At 33.1% G+C, this 24251-nt stretch overlaps 1 protein-coding gene across 1 annotated transcript in view; it reads left to right on the plus strand.

Annotated features, from left to right (window-relative positions):
• LOC137404931 (uncharacterized) overlaps positions 1 to 14541 on the plus strand; it is a 95928-nt gene extending 81387 nt beyond the window's left edge. Inside the window, exons 9-10 of the mRNA XM_068091159.1 lie at positions 13911 to 14046; positions 14357 to 14541. Of these exons, the coding sequence (XP_067947260.1) occupies positions 13911 to 14046; positions 14357 to 14541 (321 nt within the window). The remainder of the gene's footprint in view (positions 1 to 13910; positions 14047 to 14356) is intronic.
• The last annotated feature ends 9710 nt before the right edge of the window (positions 14542 to 24251 follow it).

Here is a 24251-nt window from a genome sequence, read left to right on the forward strand (position 1 = left end):
AAGGTTGCTTTGCAACAAAATTCACATTACAGTTATTTGGTATCAAAAGCTTTACCATGTCTTACTCTGTTGTGTTGTAGGTGCCAAATATGTGGAAATGTGATTACAAGCTCTTAAAACCTCAAAATCAAAAAGCTGCTGTAGATGGGAATGTGTTTATTTCTTTGACGTAGTCATTTCAGTTTGGTTACTTATTGTCTTTACATGCAACGTGATGTTCTCACATGAAATTAAAAGCCATTAAAAAGCTCAAGTTAAAACTTATCGTAGCCCTAATCTATGACAAACACTTCGGGTTTTACCGAAGACCCGTATCAAATATAGATGCTCGCTATCTTAGAGTTTTGTTTCGGCTTGAACTAATCGTCAAGTCGTAATCTGCATGTGACCAAATACTTTGCAAATAGTTTTTGCAGCACTTTTCAATTTTCGCAGGTGACCAACAGGCTCGTCTTGATTATCAGACAGCGATATGTACTCTTTCAAGGTAAAGTTATTAAATTAAATGAATTTTTACAGTAAGTTGTAAGATATCACTGCTAAAAGTGACAGCATTACAATGACGATAAAACATACGCGTAAGAACAATAGACATCATTTTATTGAATGCGTGAAGTGTATTTGTAAAAATATTTTGTCGAATAAGGTTGCATGAAAGTGTAAACAGAAACCATCCCCACAACTACGTCACATTTGAGCCGTTTTGGAAAGAGAATCCGAACTACGGCAGTCTCGTGCGGCTGCAAATGACTGTTGGTTTTTTAGCTTTCAAGAGCTTGCATTTTTGAGAATTTTGCAAGTGAACCTTTAAAAAAGGTAAAGTCACACACTGAAAGGAGAACTTCCTCAGTTGAGTCAAATAACTAGGTGTTACTTGTAAATGGTAGCAGGCCTATATTGAAGGTCAAAAACAAGGGTCTTTTCAAGAACTTAAATAAATTTATCATCAACTATATATGTTAACCAAAATAGCTTTTAGCAATTAGATTTTTTCATGTACAATGAACTAGCTATTCTCAAGGCATTCATCTTTTCCAATGGAGTTTTGCCTCATAACCACAATTTATTTTCACTGGCAGCTTGCAAACCTTAGACATCAGGTGAGGCAAATGGTGACTCACTCCAGGAAGGCCGCTGAAAGTTTTTTTTATATGCCAAACCCATTGCCTTGCACCGAGCTCAGTGGCTTGCCCAACGCCGCAGCAATTTTGGAGTTGGCCATACTCTTCAAGATGGTATCTTTCAGCCTGAATATCTACACATTTACGCCATGCTGCAAGTGTTTACATGTGCAACATGACATAAGCATCTACATGTTCACGTCATATTGGACTTTGCTGTGAACCTTGCAAACTTTACCATTTTTGAAGCCCATTTTAATTTTAGAATATTGATGATATTATATTGATGCCCAAATGGATGTTCAGTAAAAGTGCTTTCAAATGCTCGACTCCGTGAGGCTACATACTTGATGTACATACGAGACATTTGGACTCCATTCACGATCTCCTCTTAACAAAAGTCGTAGTATATGTACACACATGTACATATACTAGACTATATAGAGTCGCTATACTGTACAGAGTCGCTACTCATGGCAGCCCAGGAGCAAGTGCTCCCAACAAGGCAACCCCAAACAAAAATCTATCACACTAGAGACGATCCTAGATGCAGACTATGCCAAGATGTGTCTGAGACCATCCAACACATCATCAGTGGATACAAGCAGCTACCCAACTAACAATTTTATGTTCCCAGAACGTTCCAGGGATGTTCCGGAAAGTCACAGAAACGTTTCATCGTAACGTTGTCACAAGGTTATTTGTAGACACATTTTCAATGTTCCAGCAACGTTGTGGGAAATACATTGCTGGAACGTAACTCTCACAACGTTCCAGCAATGTTGTGGAAAATACTTTGCTGGAACGTATTTCCCATAATGTCCCTACAACGTTGTGGGAAATACGTCGCTGGAACGTATTTCCCACAACGTCCCAGCATTGTTGTGGGAAATACGTTGCTGGAATGTTAGCGAATGATCTCGCATAAAATTCCCACAATATTGGGAGAACATTGCGTAATATTCCACGAACATTTCTTCCATAAGATTGTCTCAAGGCTATTAGCTAACATCCCAGAAAAGTTACGCATAGAACATATAGAACATATATACACACACATATATATCACATATATATGTAATGCATATAATATATATAATATATGTATGTATAAAATATAAATATATATATTATTCATATGTGTATATATATATATGTGATATATATGCATAATATATAATTTATGTATTTATATAACATGTATATATAATTCATATATATTATATATAAATTATATATACATATGTATAAAGTGTTCAGATATGGAAGGCATAGTCACGTGTTATGGTATATGAAAAGCTATAACCAAGTGTATGATAAGATATAGTCAAGTGTTACAGTCTATGATAAGGTATAGTCGAGTGTACAGTCTATGATGAGACATAGTCAAGTCTTAAAGTGTATCAGAAGTTATATACAAGTGTAACAGTAAATGATAAGACATAGTCAAGTGTTACATTATATGATCAGATATAGTCAATTGTTACAGTATATGATGAGACATAGTCAGTTGTTACAGTATATGATGAGACAAAGTCAAGTGTTACAGCATATGATAAGATAACGCCAAGTGTTACAGTATATGATGAGACAAAATTGTGTGTTACAGTATATGATGAGATATAGTCAAGTGTTACACTATATGATGAGAGAAATTCAATCGTTACAGCATATGATGAAATAAAGTCAACTGTTACTGTACTTGAGAAGATAAAGTCAAGTGTTACAGCATATGATGAGATAACATCAAGTGTTACAGTATATGATGAGACAGTCAATTGTTACAGTATATGATGAGACAAAGTCAAGTGTGACAGTATATGATGAGGTAAAGTCAAGTGTGACAGTATATGATGAGGTAAAGTCAAGTGTTACAGTATATGATGAGATAGAGTCAATTTTTACTGTATTTGATGAGATATACGCAACTGTTACAGTATCTGATAATACACAGCCAACTTTTACTACGTCTGACATCATATGAGGCTGTATTGAACCGATTTGGTTCACAGTGATTGCTAGCATTAATGCTTAGCCTCTGCCAATACACAAAATATGTCAAAGAATAAATATTTATTTAAATCTATCACACAATTATAGAATTCTGATTACTGTATGACAGTTAAATTTGCTATCTTAAATATTGAACCGGTCATGTTTATCTTGTAATGAACTCATGCATATTATCACAAGCTAAAATAACAATTAACCATTAAAATAAAATATCAGATGAAAAGTGTCAAAGCATATTTGGATGCGTAGTTGATGTTGATTAGTGTTAGCAAATTAATATGGTATCTTCTTACAACATAAATCAAATAGTTCTTATGGTTTGATAATCAACTAATCTTAGATGATATGCTAATAGTCAGGATTCAATTATAAGATCAACTAGCCAGTCGGGTCGTTCACCTTCTCGGTAGAGAATATGACAAAAATCAAACCAGGTGATTTCGAACCGGCTTTCGTATAAGCCATCATCGTCTACGTAGAAACGATAGCATTATGTTCAATCAAGTCTATCTTCGGCTTTCCTCTTTACATTCCATTATCTGCAAAAAGACTTAACTCCTAAATAATGATGCAAACTTAATATAAATCTAAAATAGAATGTAAAAACTAAAATCATGATTTCAAGTATTAAAAAAAGCTAGCCGATAATATGGAGAAGTATTATTATTGGAAGCGTTTAAGCTACATAACTATGAGAGAAAAAAGATCGATTATAAAAAAATTATAATGACAAAAAAGGATTGATTGTTAAAAAATTAAACCGGGTTGTCATTAAAAAAGTACTGAATGAGGCAACAGTGTAATATAAGGCTGAAAATACAATACAGGTGAGAGTAGCCACTACCCAAAAGGCATGAACACACGGTACTTACCAGCTGATGCAGAACTTGTTATGACCATCCACCGGTAGCCATTGGTACACGCTTCATGGGCTCCATCAGGTGTGAAACTGGTGTCCTCAATCTTTCCAGGTAAAATTTCAACATTAGTTTCTACTGAGCCATTAACCTGAACTGCTCTGTAGTTGGAATTATAGAGAAAAGACTCAAACCCTTGATAAGAGTTTGATTTGGCTCCTACAGGAACCAATCCACCAGTTCCCTTGTAGTAAGCAACTCTTGAGTTCTGGTCGTAACTGATGTGTTCTTCTTTCTGACAGAAGTAACACTTCACTTAGAATAAAGTTTCAGAAGCATTTGCACTCTAAATAGTTGTCACAACATGTAACTTAATTTATGCTTAGTTTTAGTGTGAAATACTGAGATTATTTGCACTTTAAACAGTTGTTACAAATTGTAAATTATTCTATTTTTAGTTTCAGTGTGAAATACTGAGATTGTGAAATCATATTGTACATCTTTAAAGTATTGATTATCTCATTGTTTCTAGATGTTACTGTCACATCAGCTTCTATGTCTACAGTTTTAACATTTTGCTGAGGCTGGCAATTATCTTGGCCATGAATAGATAAGTAGATCAGACCACCCACTGTGACAGTTAGTTGATAACTTATTACTAGCAAAGCCAAACTTTAGAAAGGAAACTTGCTCCTCTGTGACGCCATCTAAAAACAATATGCATGTGCTTATTTCTTCAGCTCATAGATCGACACCATTATTCTACTTTAAAAGTTTTTTGTGACAAGGAAACAAACAAATACATTTAAACATATTGAATTTATTTACTAAATTTTTAAAGACTATGGTTGGCTTCAATAGTTCTCACTTACAAATCTATTTTTCATAATACATAGTTTTGTTTTAAAGAAACCTGTGAATACGTATTCACAATCATAATAAACATGAGGCTATGCTACAGTATAACAACTTTATTATTTTCATTTAAACACTACGGAAACCGAACGTAACAAAACTTTTATTGTGGAAGGCTAAAATCTCATCTCTGAAGAAATCCATCTCTCTCGAATATCGAATATTTCTGATGGGATGAACCATTTATTTGATTGGTTAGCTGTTGCCCTTTTCTGATTACTTTGCAAAATAATTTGACAAAAATTTCTGTTCGAACTAAAATTATTGCCAATAAAATAGTATATGAATACTCACTAAGCTTTTTTCACCATCCATTCTGCAGGCTGTTTACCATAAAACTGAACTGTGATCAGATGGCCAACAATTTTATATTCCTGGAGGACGCAACCAGATTGGCTCTACTATATTTGTGGTGTTAATACCGGATAATGATTTATGCCTATTCTGTTTCTTGGAAGCTCATCCGATTGGTTGGAGGTTATATCAGGTTTCACTGAGAGTCTTCTTCTTTTGTCAAGCACATGAACTCATCAGTCGGTATTTTTAATTCACTGTGTATATAAATCAGAGACCTCTACGCAACCAGGAAAGTTGACTGAAAAAATTCAAATAAGTAGGCCTTACCTCATTATGCCAGTTAAAGTTATTAGAGTAATAAAACAAGTTTTTTGTATCATTCAAAGTTCGTAAACAAGAAAAATCTTTCTTTTTGCTAAGTTCATCAGGAAGATATCTGCCAAACACTTCAACCAGACAAGTTTGTCTGTCAGAAGTTTGATAGTGCTTTTTAAAAACTAATAAAATTGGTCATTACAGAACTACATCTTACCGGAATAACTCTCCAACTTATACAGACATGAGTAGTCATAAAGGGGTGTCTGAATTATGTACACATGAAATACAATACACGAACACTGGTGGCATGATAGAGTTTTAGGTCAGAAAAAAGACTCAACAAGCAAATAGCCTACCCTAGGACACTTATGTATTCGCGGCATCTAACTTTCGCGTTTTCGCGGTGTCATCCTCTCGCGAAAATTAAATGAGCGAAACTAAACTATCATAACGAACGAGCGAAAACGCGAAGTTAAATAGCTTTGTTCATTGATATCCACAATAAAATCGTCGTATTAGAAATGCAGGCAATTTTCGTCTGTGGTTGGGATCAATGGGAAATTTCTGGTAAACTCATTATAGCTAATACACCGACTGAGCAGCATGGCAAAGCAAATTATGATTATATCAGTTTAGTCACCGAATTTGTAACTGATGAAGATGAAAATCTGGTAGGTGAAGTCATAAAATTGCAGAATAATTATTGTAGTGATGAATTCTATTACCAACCAAAAACAATATCAACCCTCATCAGGTCCATCCACATTATCTCTTCCACTGCCAGCCATGTACAAATTCACTACCGGCCTAGTGCCAGCCATTTTACCGAAATTGCCGATATTGCTTCATGATATGTATACAGTTTTTTTTCAAGTTTTACTTTAATTATCTGTATAACCACGAAAATCTAAATTGGCTATTATTTCATCAACAACTAATTACCTGTTTTATGACTTGCGCGGAGTAGTTAATGAATTCACAGAAAAATGTTCGTTTTTAGATTAGAAATTCTCAAACAAAAGTTTAAAATTGCTTCGTTGTTTTAGGCTGATTTTATAGAGAAATCTTCGGACAACACAGTCAATTTCATAATACACTTAAAGACCGTGGGTTATGTGGTCAACAAATAATAAAATCAGGTTACCAGACAATTGCTGAGAAAGTCAAAAAATGCGTTTATGGCAGTGGCCCCTAGAAAACGCATAAATGCGTTTATGGCAGCGTAAGGGTTATACAGTTTTGGTTGTGAAGTTGGTTGTTACCTATCTATTTTCTTCTTCTTGAGATTCGAGTGTGAAAGTCACGGCGGGAGGGACCTAGACGTCATTGATAGTCTAAGAAACAAATGGCAGCAAGTGATCAAATTGAATTGCCGATCTCACCCACACATTTCAACCTGTGGTTTACAAATACGAACTAGTCCCAAATTGAATTTTTTTCATATTAGCAAACTGGACCTGAGGAATGTAATCTGTTTTTTCCACTGCATTTATTTTCACATCGCTATATTTTTGCACTCATCAGAGCCGCGAAAGTAAGTTGCAGCGAAATTTTACTCTGTGTGCTACTCACGAAACTAAATACTAGCGAAATATAAGTGTCCTAGGGTAAGACATGGTAAAATGTACTCTAATATGTGTTAATATTGTGTATTGTGCGAGAGGAAGAAACATAAATATACAACTCTAAAAATTCCTACAATATAACATTAGGCAATGACTACTGTGTCTCTGAAAAGAGTAACTAACTTAACTCAACCTTGACCAGCACCTATAAACAAGTAACCTTAAACACACCAACTTGGTATCTGCCAGATTATACTTTGGTAACTTTTAGCATGAATTTGATGTTTATAAAAAATGAACCAAAATTATAAGACTACGATAGTATATAATATAATATGATATAATATTGTTAAAATTATTATAGTATGTAGTTATGTAAATTTGTATATAAAAATATGTATATAAATCTCAAAGTTTTATATGTCTGTGAATCAGTCTGAGTGGTCATTGCCATTAAATACTTTGAATGAAATGCTCGCCTAGTGTTGAATTTGAACTCACAGGGATTGCAACTACAGGTTTCTAACTACACATTTAACCACTGAGCTACACAGCCCTTACAATTGTGTTGCTCTTATCACATACCATATGCCACTTTTTCGATTGCAAACGCTAAGGGGTGTATTAATTGCTACATTGCACCTGCCGGCTACGATGCCATTGTTATAAAATATTTTGGACCTGACTATGAAAAACGATGCTTTTTTTTCTCAGCTTTTTAGGGCAAATACGTTTGCCGCCATACGATATCAACAATAATTTATCTAGATATTAAGTTTTGGCTATTGTTATGCATTATCTGTTTGCAAATATATTATAGTTAAAACGGATTCACAAACAGATAAATGATAAAGTTTTGGTTAAAAGTTTACCAAAATACATACTAAAACTTTCTTCAAGTATGTTTTAGTAAGCTCAATTTATTTAAGTTAGATTCAGTGTTTATGTTAGACGTCTGTCTTGAAGGTAAGAACTCTGCACGTAATACAGCGTAATATTACATTTTTTTGCAGATTTACCTTACAAAATGCACCAAAACATATTTTAGGCAGCTATAGTTAGTAAGGTTAACATTTTGGATTGCTACTATTTTGTAATATTATGCTTTTGATGCTTTTTACCAGGAAGTGAATGCATTAGATAATTACTGTGGGTTTATATACCACTTTATATGATATTTTCCCCTTGTGATACCAAATCTGAAACGAACTAAAATTATATAATTTTATACCAAATAATTTTCTTTGTTATAGTACCAAAACAGACTATATTCAGCCATTATTTGCTAATGGTTTCACAGTTACAATTAAACTAGAGATGCCCCAATTATGACATCACCAGCCGTTTCAAATACTGATCCGATATACCGATTTTCATTAAAAAATAATCTGATTCAGATACCGATTCAGATATCTTGTGTTGCATAGATAAGTGTTGATTTTATTATAGAAAACATAAATATTAATGTGTTTATTTGTTTGTATTTGATTATGAAAAAATATATATACATATATTTACATACTGACACAGCGTGCATGTAGTAACAAAACAGATCATGATTTTTGGAATTTGTAAGCAATAAGAGTAGTTTGTATTTAAATTAACAAAAATAATTGTTGTTTTTGTTGTTGTCAACAAAAAACAACAAAGTTTCCAGTACCTGTGAAAGAACAGCGGTTTTTCAATTTATATTAAGTCTTACAATAGTTTACTCACAAGAGCCAGCTCATCAAATGATTTATAGGAACATGATTATTTAAAAAAACCTAATCTGTAAATAAATAAAACAAAAGAGAGAAACAAATTATATTAAAAAACTAAACCAGACGAGAATAACCCAACAAACCAGCTATGTATCGTCAGGATCAAGAAAGCATTAGATAACTTTATGCATCGGCTGCTCAAATTATTTTTGTAATTCTAGTGAATAGAAATATTACCCTGCATTCTTGTTTCTTTTCTTTGTTATCTTATTCGTGATTGGCTGCAATAAACCCCATCGCTACAATAGAGAAATACCACATTTTGTAATAACGTCCTGACTAAAGCAAAAAGCTTCCTCAGCTGTGTTGATGTTAATCAGGCTATAGACATGAAAAAATAGAGTGACAGGCTCAAAACTCATTAGGTAAGAGTAAGAAACTTGCAGCTAATGATCTTTATTATTTTAGCAGGATAAAATGCTGTTTTTTGCTAAATAATTGATCTGTTAAAATTATCTGAAGTTTCAGACTTTTAAGAAAAGATTGGCCGAAAACGATTCAATTACTTAACACCCATATCGGCACCGATACCGATTCCGATGCCAAAATCGGGGCAACTCTTACTTTACGCTGGGGCAATACACCTTAGCAGCTGTATTTTTTCTCTTAATTTATTTCAACAAAATACTTCTTTTATGATATAAGATTTAAAAGTTAAAGTCGTTTGAAAAGGATTCAAAGTCTTCACAGTTGTTTTCTTTTCAGTCTTAATTCATTTGCACAAAAACACCTTTGCCATGATATGGAGTTTAAAAGTTAGAATTGTAAATGTTGTATATGTCAAATAAGAATTAATTTGCTTTCCAAAGACTTTTGTATTACTCAGGCAATGTTGGGCATTCAGCAAGTATAAATATGTGAATATATATTGATAAATATATAAACATACCTAAATTGATATATACATATAAATGTATATATATATACATACATACATATATATATATATATATTTTTATATATATATATATATATATATATATATATATATATATATACATATACATATACATATACATATACATATACATATACATACATATACATACATATATATATATATATACATATACATATACATCTACATATACATATCTATCTATTCATAAAAGCTCTACAAAAACTTTGATAGATTCTGGTTGGCGTCTGGAGGTGTTTGGCAGATATCCTTCTGATGAATTTATAGTAAATAAAATTTACTTGTTAAGGAACTTTGAATCGTAAAAGAAATTTTTTTTTATTACTGTAATCACTTTAACTGGCATAATAAGCTAAATGGTAATTATTTGAATTTTTTAGGTCAACTATCCTGGTTGTGTAGAGGTCTCTGATTTATATACACAGTGAAATAAGAATACCTACTAATGAGTTAACGCGCTTGACAAGAGATGAAAACTCTTAGTAAAACCTGACGTAAGCTCTAGCAAATTGGATGAGATTCCACGAAGCAAAACAAGCATAAATCATTAACCAGTAATCATTAACATGTGATATATAGTACAACCAATGTGGTCAAACCTTCCAAGAGTATAAAATTGTAGGCCATCTTATCACTGGTCAGTTTTGTGGTGAACAGCTTGCAGGATGGATGGTGAAAAAAGCTTAGTGAGTATTCATATAGAGTATACTATTTTATTGGCAATAATTTTATTTTAAACAAAAATGTTTGCCAAACTATTTTGTAGAGCAGTCAAACAAGGGCAACAGCTAACCAATCAAACAAATGATTCGTCACATCAGAACTATTCAGCAAAAAGCCACAGATTTTAGCCTTCCACAGTAATGAAAATAATAAAGTTGTTATGATACAGCCTCATACTTGTTATGTTTGTGAATACGTGTTCAGAGGTTTCTTTTAAACAAACCTACGCACATGTATTATGAAAAATAGATTTGTAAGTGGAAACTAATGAAGCCAACATTAGTCTTAGAAGCTTTAGTAAATGAATTCAATATATTTCAATATATTTATTTGTTTGCTTGTCACAAAAAATTTTTAAAGCACCTAAATTATAAAAATTTGTTATTATATAATTAAATACATCAGAGTATTGACTTTCGAATTAGCCTATATTCAATAGACAAAGAATAATAGAACTATGAAAAACAGGGTGCCAAAAGTATGTCCTGCAATAAAAAAGACTTGGTTGCGGTTCCCACAACGTGATGTCATAATTATTATTCAGCTTTACGTAGTCAATCCCTTTTGCTGCCATTGAGGCTGCGCTTTTCTGTGACAATCAGTGCTGTTAAACCCAGAGAGTGCTAATAATAAACTAGAATTCTCGACAATCAACAATGCCCGGGATCGTGCTAACGCCCGACCAATACAAACACATATCTGGGTTAATTATGCTTTAATAAGTATACTGTCTTTGATAAAGGTAATGACATCAAATTGATGAAGTTGCAACCTGCAGTTGCATGGCCCTAGGACTACATGTATATGTCAATCACACTTTTGCGAGATCTTGCAATGCTTGAAATTAATTAGTCTGAATCGTGCCCTTCAACATCACAGTAAAAAGAAAGGGCTAGTGCATAATATCATCGGGAAAACATAGTATGGTGCTTCGAATCTGAGTTATTTATCATAGAAATAATATGTACTTGGAGAGCTAATGACACTGATTCCTTTGTCATCTTCGTTGGTTTTCTGGAGTTATCTTACTTTCGCCTGCCAGTAGCGTCATTATCGTACGTAGTTCATAAATATAAGCGGTAAGCAATAAAATAAGCGGTAAGAGCACACAACACCGAATATGAAAGCTGTATCGTCCCAATTTTCGAGCCTATAGGCTACCATTGAACATTTATGCAGTATAGCTATTTGAAAGTCTAATAAACATCAACCATTGTCTGTCTCACCATGTCAAACAATGGCTCATTCAAAAGCCAAAACTCTGATGCATTGAACTATATGATAAAAAATTATGTAATTTATGTCATTTAAAGCAGAATAAAGGTATCGATGTGTGAGATGAAGGAATAAGCACATGCATATTGTCTTTAGATGACGCCACAGAGGAGCAAGTTTCCCTTCCAAGGTTTGGCTTTGCTAGTACTAAGTTTTCTACTAGTTGGCACAGTGTGTGGTCTGATCTACTTGTCTATTCATGGCCAAGCTAGTTGCCAGCCTCAGCAAAAGGTTAAAACTGTAGACATAGAAGCTGATGTGACAGTAACATCTGGAAGCAATGAGGTAATCAATAATTTAAAGATGTACAATATGACTTCATAATCTCAGTATTTCACACTAAAACTAAGCATAGATTAAGTTACATGTTGTAACAACTATTTAGAGTGCAAATGCTTCTGAAACTTTATTCTAAGTAAAATGTTACTTTTTTCAGAAAGAAGAACACATCAGTTACGACCAGAACTCAAAAGTTGCTTACTACAAGGGAGCAGATGGCTCTTTCGAAGTTGATGATTTTAGCAAAGTAAGTTTTTAATTAAGATCAATCATTGAAAATATATTGATATGTAACTTTATTGGCAGTAATTTCATTCCAATTGGATAATTTTTACAGATTATGCTATAGAACAATCATAAAACAAAAAGGCAACAGTTAGCCACTAAAATTAAATAAGGAATTCAACAAAAAAGTAGTGTTCAAAATGCCTTTCTTTGCAAAGAGAACAGATATTAGGTGGAAAAGTGCTAAAGCAGCTAGCAAAGACATTTTCAAAATAGTTGCTAAGTATTGTATGCAAATTGTTCCCATCAAGTAAGTTGAAATGATTAGAAAACCTGTAACTGTCCTGTTAAAAATGAGAACATAAACCATGAAAGATCTTAAGACCTATAAAACATTTATTTTCTTGAAAGATTGTTCTTTAAAATATTTTTCATAAAATATAACAATATATAGTATATTCAAAATATATATTATTAAATTTATTATAACATTTTATTAAATAAAGGATGTTTCATTTTATATAATATGAAATACAACATCCTATATTTTCTTAAAATCTAGGACTCATATTATATTTATACATAATGGAAGCTACATGTATATACATTTTATTAAAAAATTTCATTTTATATTTTATTTAATCCTATAATTCATTAAAATATAGGATGCTTTAAATTAAAAAAATTAATTTAAAAATACTCAAAAACTAAGAACCTTGATGAAAAGGTGTGATTATCTTGACTAAAAGAATTTTATGTCATTGCAAGATTTAATTGTGAACCAAATATTATTCTTTCATGTCATGCGCTTTGTCTAAATAGGTTTTTTTAATTTATTCATTAATTTAACATTTGATCTAGCAATAAACAAAGCTTGTTAACAGCAATAAAGATGGCAATCATCAGCATTCAAAATGAAAGGCAATAAAAACAGCCTAGACACTTCCTCCAATCTAATAAAGAGTTCATTGTTTTCTTGTCTTTAATTTGATATATATGTTCTGCAATACTCTTCTTCGTGATTAAAAATACATAAAAGGTCATGTGAAAGTTATAAACCTGGTGGATTCTTAAACATGTTATTTTTAATGTCATTATTATAATTGTTTTTATTATTATATTATTATAGCATGTATTTATTGTAATAATTATCATCATTACCTACAATATCTCACTTTTGTAAAAATTCAGTGCATTAATGTAGGTATGTTTAATAAAAATAACAAAGTTGTTTAACAAAGTAGTGAAATAACTATCAGGCTTCAAGTAGAAAAACCATAGATTTTAGTATGAATGAAGATAAATGATGTCATAAATAGTAGGAAAACTGTATTAGATAATTTCAAAAAACAGGAACTACAAAGTAGAGTGTGTCTCATTGTAATATTTTAATCAACTAGTGACTACCTTTAATATAATAACAACAGTAAACATTAAATAGGTCTTTGACTATATACTACGCTGACTTCTCATACACTTCATTCAACACGTATCAAGTATTCTGTGTCTTTTATAGGAAATTCATATCATCAGGGCACCAGAAAACAAGGTTTGTTACGTGATTCCTGTAGGAGCCAATTCAAACTCTTATCAAGGGTTTGAGTTTTTTTCTCTATAATTCTAACCACGGAGTAGTTCAGGTTGATGGCTCAGTAGAAACTAATGTTGAAATTTTACCTGGAAAGATTGAGGACACCAGTTTCATACCTGATGGAGCTCATGAAGAGTATACCAATGGCTACCAGTGGATGGTCATAACAAGTTCTGCATCAGCTGGTAAGTACTTTGCATTCGTACCTTTTGGGTAGTGACTACTCTCACATGTATTGTAATTTCAGCCTTATAATACACTGTTGTCTCATTCAGTACCTTTTTAATGACATAAGCGGGTTCTATTTTAAAATCAATCTTTTTTCATTCAAGGTTATGTGGCTTGAACGCACAGCTTGAACGCTTCCAATAATAATATTTCTCCATATTATCGGCTAGTTTTTTTTAATACTTGAAATCATGATTTTAGTTTTTACATTCTATTTTATATTTTTATCAAGTTTGCATTATATTTAGAAGTTAAATCTTTTTGCAGATAATGGCAAGGTAAAGAGGGAAGCCGAAGATGGATTCGAATGCACATACTGCTATCTTTTCTACAGACTACGCGATAGCTTATACGAAAGCTGCTTCGACATCACCGGGTTTGATTTTTGCTATAAACTCTACCGAGAAAGTGAACGACCTGACTGGGTAGTTGATTATTCAGATGAATCCTAACCATCAGCATGTCATCTAAGAATAGTTGATTATCAAACCATAACAACTATTTGATTTACGTCATGAGAAGATACCATATTATTTTGCTAACACTAATCAACATCAATTATGCATCCAAATATGCTTTGACACTCTTCATCTGATATTTTCTTTTTATGGTTAACTTTTATTTTAGCTTGTGATAATATGCATGGGTTTATTACAAAACAAACATGACCGGTTCACAAAATAAAGTGACAAATTTAAACATCAGGCAGTAATCAAAGTTTTGCTAGAAATTCTTCTGTCATACAGCCCACGACCAAAGTTATATTGGAAAAAAGAAAGGGTACTGATGGTTAAGAAATGCAATATTAGCAGTCAAATGGCACTGCAGTGCAATAGGATAAATTCAATGGTAGCTGTAATGTACTGGACGTAGGTGTTATTATATACAACAAACAGCAAAAATGAAAGGAAAAGACTATATGATTATATTTTTCCCCCTGCAATAGGAGAAATGCAATATTGGCCAATATTAGAAGTTAAATGCACTGGTATTATTAGAATAACCAATATTATTAATATAGTAATAATAGAAAACCAATGTACAATTTTGTTTACATTTCAAAGCGTCATAGCTAACAATATCAAGAAGTTGTGATATTTGTATTTATATAGATTTTTAGATAATCTATTTAACAAAACTATTTACAAAAAATAATAACAGTAACATATTACCCATCATCGATGTTGTTAGTGTGACTATAACACTTCAACAGTCATCCAAACTTATAATTAAATATTGTAATAATTTCATAAGAATCATTAGAAAAAAATACCATCGTCATTTCCTTTACTTTCACTGCTTTGGGCATCAGCTAGAATACCAAAGCACTCAAAAGTTTCCAAAATGTCAGTTACTTTGAAATCGGCAAAAAAGAAACGATTTCTGTACTTCTACGTTAATTACAGAAACCTTCGGCAATTCTACAATCCTATAGACTGGTGAAATATGCACGTTATTTTTTTGTGAAATGCACCAGACTTAATGGTTCTATTCTCTGTCGCTCAGCGTTTTGTTTGCCAGTCTTAACTTTTATTGAACCATGCTTTTCAAGCGTTTTGTTACGATTTTCGGCCAAACTAATCTGTCCATTTGTGTATATCCCGATCAGATGGGTAAGTTTTAAGAGACTGTTGACAATTTACAAAGACTTGGTAACATATTTAAATAGGCTTATATGTGTTTTGTATCATTATTATACTTTAACGACTTTACAAAACGAAGGGTAAATTTGTTGATGAGATTTTGAAACAAGGGTTTGCGACGTTGTTGAAAAATAATTTTCGTAAGTGGTGTCCACATGCATTTATCATAAAAACTCTCCAACGTTCACTCCGCTCGTTTGGTATAATTGCTTGTTAATTTTAAACAAACAGTTTTTCTTTGAAAAATGTTGTGTATTGGCAGAGACTTAACATTAATGATAGCAATCACTGGGAAATAAATCAGGTGAATACAGGCCTTAGATGCTATCAGATGGAGTGAAAATTGGCTGTGTATAATCAGATACTGTAACACTTGGGTATATCTACTCTTATACAGTAACAATTGACTTTATATAATCATATACTGTAACAGTTGATTTTATTTCATCATATACCGCAACACGTGACTATGTCTCATCATATACTGTAACACTTGACTTTATCTCATCATATACTGTAACACTTGACTATATCTTATCATATACTGTACACTTGACTATATCTCATCATATACTGTAACATTTGACTTTATCTCATCATATACTGTAACACTTGACTATATCTTATCATATACTGTACACTTGACTATACCTCATCATATACTGTAACACTTGACTTTATCTCATCATATACTGTAACACTTGACTATATCTTATCATATACTGTACACTTGACTATACCTCATCATATACTGCAACACGACTATATCTTATCATATACTGTAACACTTGACTATGTCCTATCTCATCTGAATACTCTTTTTAAGCAACAGCATTGCCTTTCAGGCTAAATCAATCTTGAAAGTGTATAATCCTATGATGTATATATATACGCATAATTTATATATATATATATAATACATATAAATTATATAAATACATATTATAAATAAAAATTATAAATTTTGTATAAGAATATATCATATATACAGTCAAACATGGGTAACTCGCCCTCGGATAGCTCGAACACATGGTTAACTCGAGCGTTTTCTTTGGTCCGTTCCAACGTAATGATAAATTGCTTTAGATAACTCGACCTCAACTCTGTTAACTCGAACAGTTTTTTGCCCGACAGATACAAATCCCAACGGCTACCGAGACGGTTATTATCGCTTTTGAAAATCACTTTATTCGAAGCCATAGAGGTAAACCTCGACTTTTCGCTATTTATAGGCGTCGTTATTACAACCATCGGCAAAATATTTTTGTCAGTGACTTTTGTAAAGATTTGGTGAAATTTGATTTTTACCAAACATCCGCTTAGCGATGGTCTTTTGGAAGCAAGGAAAAGTGAAGTAACCTTCGCATAAACTTCAAGAAAAATCGGCAAAATTGATTTTGGTTAAAACGCTCAATAGAAAAAGATGTATTTTCTTCTGAGCATTTCAACAACGATCAAGTTTTGCCAATTTTAATCTAAAAAACGTCCTGACAATAACATCACTTCAAACAACAAACCAATCTCAGGGGATAAAAAATCTCCTATTCTTTTTAATAAAAAGGTTTTAAACTTTGCATTAGAAGACGCATTTAATTTGAAACAAGCCATTTATGCTTTTGATTTATAATTTAGTTTGTATATGTAGATGTATCTACTAATACAGAAATAAATACATGGACTTGTGTTAGTGCTCTGATAACTTGAACACCCTGATAACTCGAACACTTTCGCTCCGTCCCGTGAAGTTCGAGTTATCCATGTTTGACTGTATATAAATATAAATCATATATATATATATATACATATCATATATACGCATATATATATATATATCGTACAATTAAAACAAATTTTCATGCTATCTACAAAGACCTAAAATAAATACCAGAAATCTTATATCTTGACATCACTCAAAATATTGTCATGCAACTCAGTATTTACGACAGCTTTTTACACTGACACTACTCATGGTAAAAATATGGTGTTGCCATGTCTTGTGTCAGGTGTTCATGTCTGGTTCAGTTTAAGAGCCATTGTCAACTTGCAGAGTCAGCAAATTGCCATTCATGACCTCAAATCGACTTTTTTAATTAAAGGAAAAAAATTAGTGTGTTTCAAGAAAATAATGTAATCTGAAGCCATTGATACTGCAAAACTACTATTTTGTGCAGACAGCAATGTTCACCTCATAATAAACTATGCTACATGACTGCACATTGTACAGTCATGCGCATGATTGTACGTTGTAAAGTTATGTTCATGACTGTAAAACCATGTACATTTACGTGCACATTTATGTAAATTCACATATATGTACAGGTATGTACACATACAATGACTTTTGTTAAGAGGAGATCGTGACTGGAGACCAAATGTCTCGTATGATCGTCGAATATGTAGCCTCACGGAGTCAAGCATTTGAAAGCATTTTACTGAACATTCTGTTGGGCTTCAATATAACTATCTTCAATATTCTAAAATAATGATGGGCTTCAAACATGGTAAAGTTTGCAAGGTTCACAGCAAAGTCCAATATGACGTGAACATGTAGATGTTTACGCCCAGTTGCAAGTGTAAACACATGCAGCATGGCGTAAACATGTAGATATTCAGGCTGAAAGATAACATCTTGAAGAGTATGGCCAGGTCCAAAAATGCTATGGCGTTTGGCGGGCCACTGAGCTTGGTGCAAGTCAATGGGTTTGGCGCATAAAAAAAGACTTTCAGCAGCCTTCCTGGAGTGAGACACCAATTGTCTCACCTGATATCTAAGGTTTGCAGGTGAAAATAAATCAAGGTTATGAAGCAAAACTATATTGGAAAAGATGAATATTTTGAGAATAACTAGTTTATTGTACATAAAAAAATCTAATTGTGAAAAGCTATTTTTCGGTAACATATATTTGATGATAAATTTCTTTAAAATTTGAGAAAAGACCACTGTTTTTGACTTTCAATATAGGCCTGTTACCATTTAGAAGTGTCACCCAGTTCTTTGACACAAATAGGGAAGTTCTCTCAGTATGTGGCTTTAGCTTTTTGAAGCTTACTACTACTAGTTGGCATTGTGGGTGGTCTGAGCTACATGAATATAGATCAGATCACCTACATTGACATATATATCCAGAAATGGTTAAATGGTCAAATGGCCAGATAGCTTAGGCTGTGGACGGAGAGCGTGGTTTGACTGTTTCTGCCGGTCAAAAAAGCACCAAGTCCTGACATTGGCATTGTTGGCTAGCCAATAAACATAGATAATAGATTGGTTTATTTCTACCTGTAAAAACTCGAAAAACTTTATACCGACGGTCTTCATATAGACACCATTGCAATTTGTTTTTAAACTGTGTAGTAAGCAATTACAGTAAAGTAAGTTAAATTGATAATTTGTATTATAAAAAGAGCCATATGTCTGTCTGTCCGAAGCCATGATTTGATGTTGGGTAAAAGGATTGAGCTGATTAAGGAAATAGTAACTGGATTTGTACACTCAACAATCAGCTTCGTAGACTGAAATGGTAACTGGTATACCAATTTTTCACCAAGAACACATATTAGCACTTTGGCAGCCCCATGCCTCGTGAAAGGTTGCCATGTGTAATAGTTATGTACAAACTTATTCTTAGTTTGGAAAGATTGTTGTGTGGTGAAGATGGTAGTGGGCTTTGCTGAAAGCTGAGCATTTGCGGTTTGATTTTAGGACACACCAATTTTTTTACAGTCTTTTAGCGTGACTTCAGATAGGTGAATAGAAATGGCTCTTATTAGTTAATTTTTAGCCAAATGGCTGATTTTTTGACACTTTAAGGCAGATTAATTGAGCAGGAAAAACTCCTGACAGTTTTTTGCTCATAAAATAAATATTTTATACCCATGCACAGAATGCCAAATCACTCTTATGTGTTAGCTATAACTTATCTTTTGTCAACTTAAGGCCTGTTTTACTCTTTGTAGGTTCGAACACCGCCTGAGACTGTCATGGGTATGACTTTTAAAATTAGAACCTATGGTTTGACAACTCCTTTGGTTCTATGAGTTTGCATGACTTAAAGATGCACTTGTCCAACATTTTAGTAAATTCTATCAGAAAGTATTGTTACTTTTTTGGCCTTGTGATTTGTTTTTGATATTTGAGGTTATCTGATTGACGGGAGGTTTCAAGGTTAAGATCGGAAAAATTTGGTCGCAATTAAAACGCTCAAATCAAGTTAAAGTGTGATTATGACATTTATAGTTGCCAAGAGACTGACAGAATAGAAACTTGTAATACTGCAACTTGAATGCAATAGCTGATGTCAACTAAAGCACAAGTTCCTAACCTGGGGTACAAGTATCCCTGGGGGTAAATTTTAGAAATCTAGGGGGTACAATACAAGTTATAAGCCTTATAAACTTTTGGTTTGCTTGGCTTTAATTATTAGCAACTTTGCTGAAATCCCTTGCTATAGAGCTATTATTGGTATCATTTTGAAGCCAATAAGGTTTGCCATCCAAACAAACTTAGGCATAAATGATACAATGCTTATAATAATTATGATTGTAAGTAGACGGAGCCGGCTCAGCGGGTAGAGCTTTGTGTCATGACATAATGTCTAGCCGGTAGAGCTTTGTGTCATAACATAACATCTAGCCAGTAGACAGTTTATCTCCTGGTGATCTGTGAGTTTAGTAACAGCTCTGGCCTTTCACTAGTGGTAATGCTGTTTTATTTCATTGAACCCAACTCACAATAGTTACCAGCAGTTTAAATTTTGTATTAAAAGTAAAGAATTGAATACAAATTATATTATATTATCCAAAAGTATATTATAGTAGAAGACTAAAATCTATAAAATTTGGTCGAAATTAAAACGCTCAGATCAAGCGAAAGTGTGATTATGACATCTATAGTTGCAAAGAGACTGTCAGAATAGAAAATTAAATACTGCAACTTGAACATAATAGCTCATATCAACTAAAGCTGCGAAAACAACTAGTCGCCTCATAGTGACTTCATTTCGCATGAACTCTTTTTCTGAGCGTTTTAATTGCGATGAAGTTTTGTCAATTTTAATCTTGAAATCCTGGCTGTCAGATCACCTCACAAATCAAAAACAATCTCAAATGATAAAAAATATCGATGCTTTCTGATAAAATCAGCTAACAGTTTGTGAAAGTTCATCTCTAACTTGAGACAAAGTTTATAGTTTTCTGTTCAGGTTGTTGATAGGTTTATTTGTAATATCTATAGATCTAATTATATGTATGTTAGATAGTAATGTTGTTCTTATATCGTCCACGTTCTATTATTCTATGCTAGTAGGATATACTTTACTTCTTTTTTCTTTTCCCTGCTGGTTATAGTGTAGTCATTGCGGTATATAGACATACCAAATAAGTAGATGTTCAAACTTTTTATACTACTGTATGTATATATATATATATATATATATATATATATATATATATATATGTATATATATATCATATATACATAAATATTATCTATTGTATATATCATGTATACATACATGTATATATATATATATATAACAAATATTTATGCTGTCTAAGAAGGCCTAAAACAAATACCAGAAACTTATATTTTGACATCACTCAAAATATTGTCATGTAACTCAGTATTTACAGCAGCTTTTTGCACTGCCACTCCTCCTGGTAAAAATTTGGTGCTATCATGTCTTGTGTCAGGTGTCCATGTCTAGTTTAGCTAAAGCGCCATTGTCAACTTGCAGATTCAGAAAATCGCTATTCGTGACCACAAATCGACTTCCTTTATTAAAGCAAAGAACTAATAAGCACGAGTCAAAAAAAAAACATTGTAATCTGCAGCCATTAATACTGCAAAACAACTATTTTGTGCAGACAACTACGTTCACCTCATAATAAACCATGCTACATGACTGCACATTGTACAGTCATGTACATGATTATATGTTGTACAGTTACTTTAAATGACTGTATAACCATGTACATTGACATGCACATTTATGAACATGCACATATCTGTACAGGTATGTACATATACATTGACTTTTTTAAGAGAAGATCATGACTGGAGACCAAATGCTTCGTATCCACATCGAATATGTAGCCTCACGGAGTCGAGCATTTGAAAGCACTTTTACTGAACATCCAGCTGGGCATCAATATAATATCATCAATATTCTAAAATCAAAATGGGCTTCAAACATGGTAAAGTTTGCAAGGTTCACAGCAAAGTCCAATATGACAGGAACATGTAGATGTTTACGCCATGCTGCAAGTGTAAACACTTGCGGCATGGCGTAAACATGTAGATATTCAGAGTGAAACATACCCTCTTGAAGAGTAAGGTCAGCTCCAAAATTGCTGCGGCGTTAGGCAAAGAACTGAGCTTGGTGCAAGTCAATTGGTTTGGCATATAATAACAAACTTTCAGCAGCCTTCCTGGAGTGAAGTCACCATTTGCCTCACCTGATGTCTAAGGTTTGCAAGCTGCCAGTGAAAATTAATCTTGGTTATGAGGCAAAAATATATTGGAAAAGATGAATACCTTGAAAATAGCTAGTTTATTGTACATGAAAAAATCTAATTGCTAAAAGCTATTTATGGGTAAGATATAGTAGATGATAAATTTCTTTAAAATTCGAGAAAAGTCGACTATTTTCGACATCAATATAGGCCTGCTACAATTTAGAAGTGTCACCTAGTTCTTTGACACAAATGGGGAAGTTCTCCTTTGTGTGTGGGGCTTTAGCTTCTGTAAGCTTGATACTACTAGTTGGCATTGTGGGTCGTCTGAGCTACACGAATATAGATTAGATCACCTACATTGACATATATACCCAGAAATTGTCAAATGGCCAGATAGCTTAGGCTTTTGACGCAGAGCGTGGTTTGACTATTTCTGCCAGTTAAAATGCACTAAGTCTTTAAGGAAAACTCCTATACCGACGGTCTGCTTAGACACCATTGTTTTTAAACATTTGATTTTAATCGGTGTAGTAAGCAATTACAGTAAAGTAGATTAAATTGATAATCTCTATATATATATTTCTCAAAGTCCGTCGGTCAGAAATCCGGCTATAGATTTTAAAATCTTGGAATTTGAGGATTCAATCTTGAACCAAGCTGTTCACCAGTGTTACACCTAGCCCACTAGATTATGGAAGTCGAAGTGCTAACCAGCCAATATAAGTCGTTATCTCAGAGCAAAACATAACTGCTTTACGTTTGACTCGGGTCATAGCATAACGTCACGAGAAGCTGTTCGCTCACATTATTAAACTGGCGAATAGCAAAACTCTCACCACTACTTCTCATTGTTTATGAGAAAAAAACTTTGTTCTTGATATGTAATGTAGTTTGAAAGTTAGAATGGCAAATGTTGTAATATGTTAAATACAAATCAATTTTCTGTCCAAATACTCTTCTATTACACGGGCAACGCTAGGTGGCACAGCAAATTTGTATTATAAAAAGAGCCATCTGTCTGTTTGTCTGTCTGTCTGAAGCCATGATTTGATGTTGGGTAAAAGGATTAAGCTGATTAAGGAAATAGTAATTTTATTTGTACAATCAACCATCAACTTCGTTGACTGAAATGATAATCGGTATACCAATTGTTCACCAAGAACATGTATTAGCATTCTGGCAGCCCCTCGTGAAAGGTTGTCGTGTATAATAACTATGTACAAACTTATTCTTAATTTGGAAAGATTATTCTGTGGTGAAGATGGTAGTGTGCTTTGCTGAAAGCTGAGTACAGTCAAACATGGATAACTCGTCCACGGATAGCTCGAACACATGGTTAATTCGAACGGTTTCTTTGGTCCGTTCCCACGTAATGATAAATTGCTATAGATAACTCGAACTCAACACTGTTAATTCGACCTGTTTCTTTGCCCAACGGCTACCGAAACGGTTGTTATCGCTTTAGAAACTCACTTTATTTAAAGCCATAGAGGTAAACCTCATCTTTTCGTAATTCATAAGCGTTGTTATTACCACCATTGGCAAAATACTTTTGTCAACGAATTTTCTAAAGGTTTGGTCAAATTTGATTTATACTGCTACACGATGAATAGCACGGGCTTGCCGGGTCACGCGCGCAAGGATTTTTGCCACGCACATACAAAACAAAAGCAGCATGTTGTTTTGTATGTGCGTGGCAAAAATCCTTGAGTGCGTGACCCGGCTAGCCCGTGAGGAATAGTTTTCCGACGTTGATTCTGTGTTGAATCAACGTCGGAATGTTGAATGTTTAAAACGTCTTAAAAATTGTTGTAATCAAACGTATACGTTGTCTTAGCTAAAAAAACTATTCATCGTTTGACCTAAACACAGAATACGTGTGTACATTCAATAAGTGTCCATTCAAAAAGCGTGAGTGACATACAATGTACCGTAAAACCTCGTAAAACTTTTAATTGAACTGCCTCGGAGTGTTGCTCTTTACGAATCCCAGGTAAAATAAGGTAATCTTTGCATAAACTTCTAGAAAAATCGGCAAAATTGATCGTGGGTAAAACGCTCAAAAG

The sequence above is a fragment of the Watersipora subatra genome, chromosome 9 (genome assembly GCF_963576615.1).
Source record: "Watersipora subatra chromosome 9, tzWatSuba1.1, whole genome shotgun sequence".
Classification (NCBI taxonomy): Eukaryota; Metazoa; Bryozoa; class Gymnolaemata; order Cheilostomatida; family Watersiporidae; genus Watersipora; species Watersipora subatra.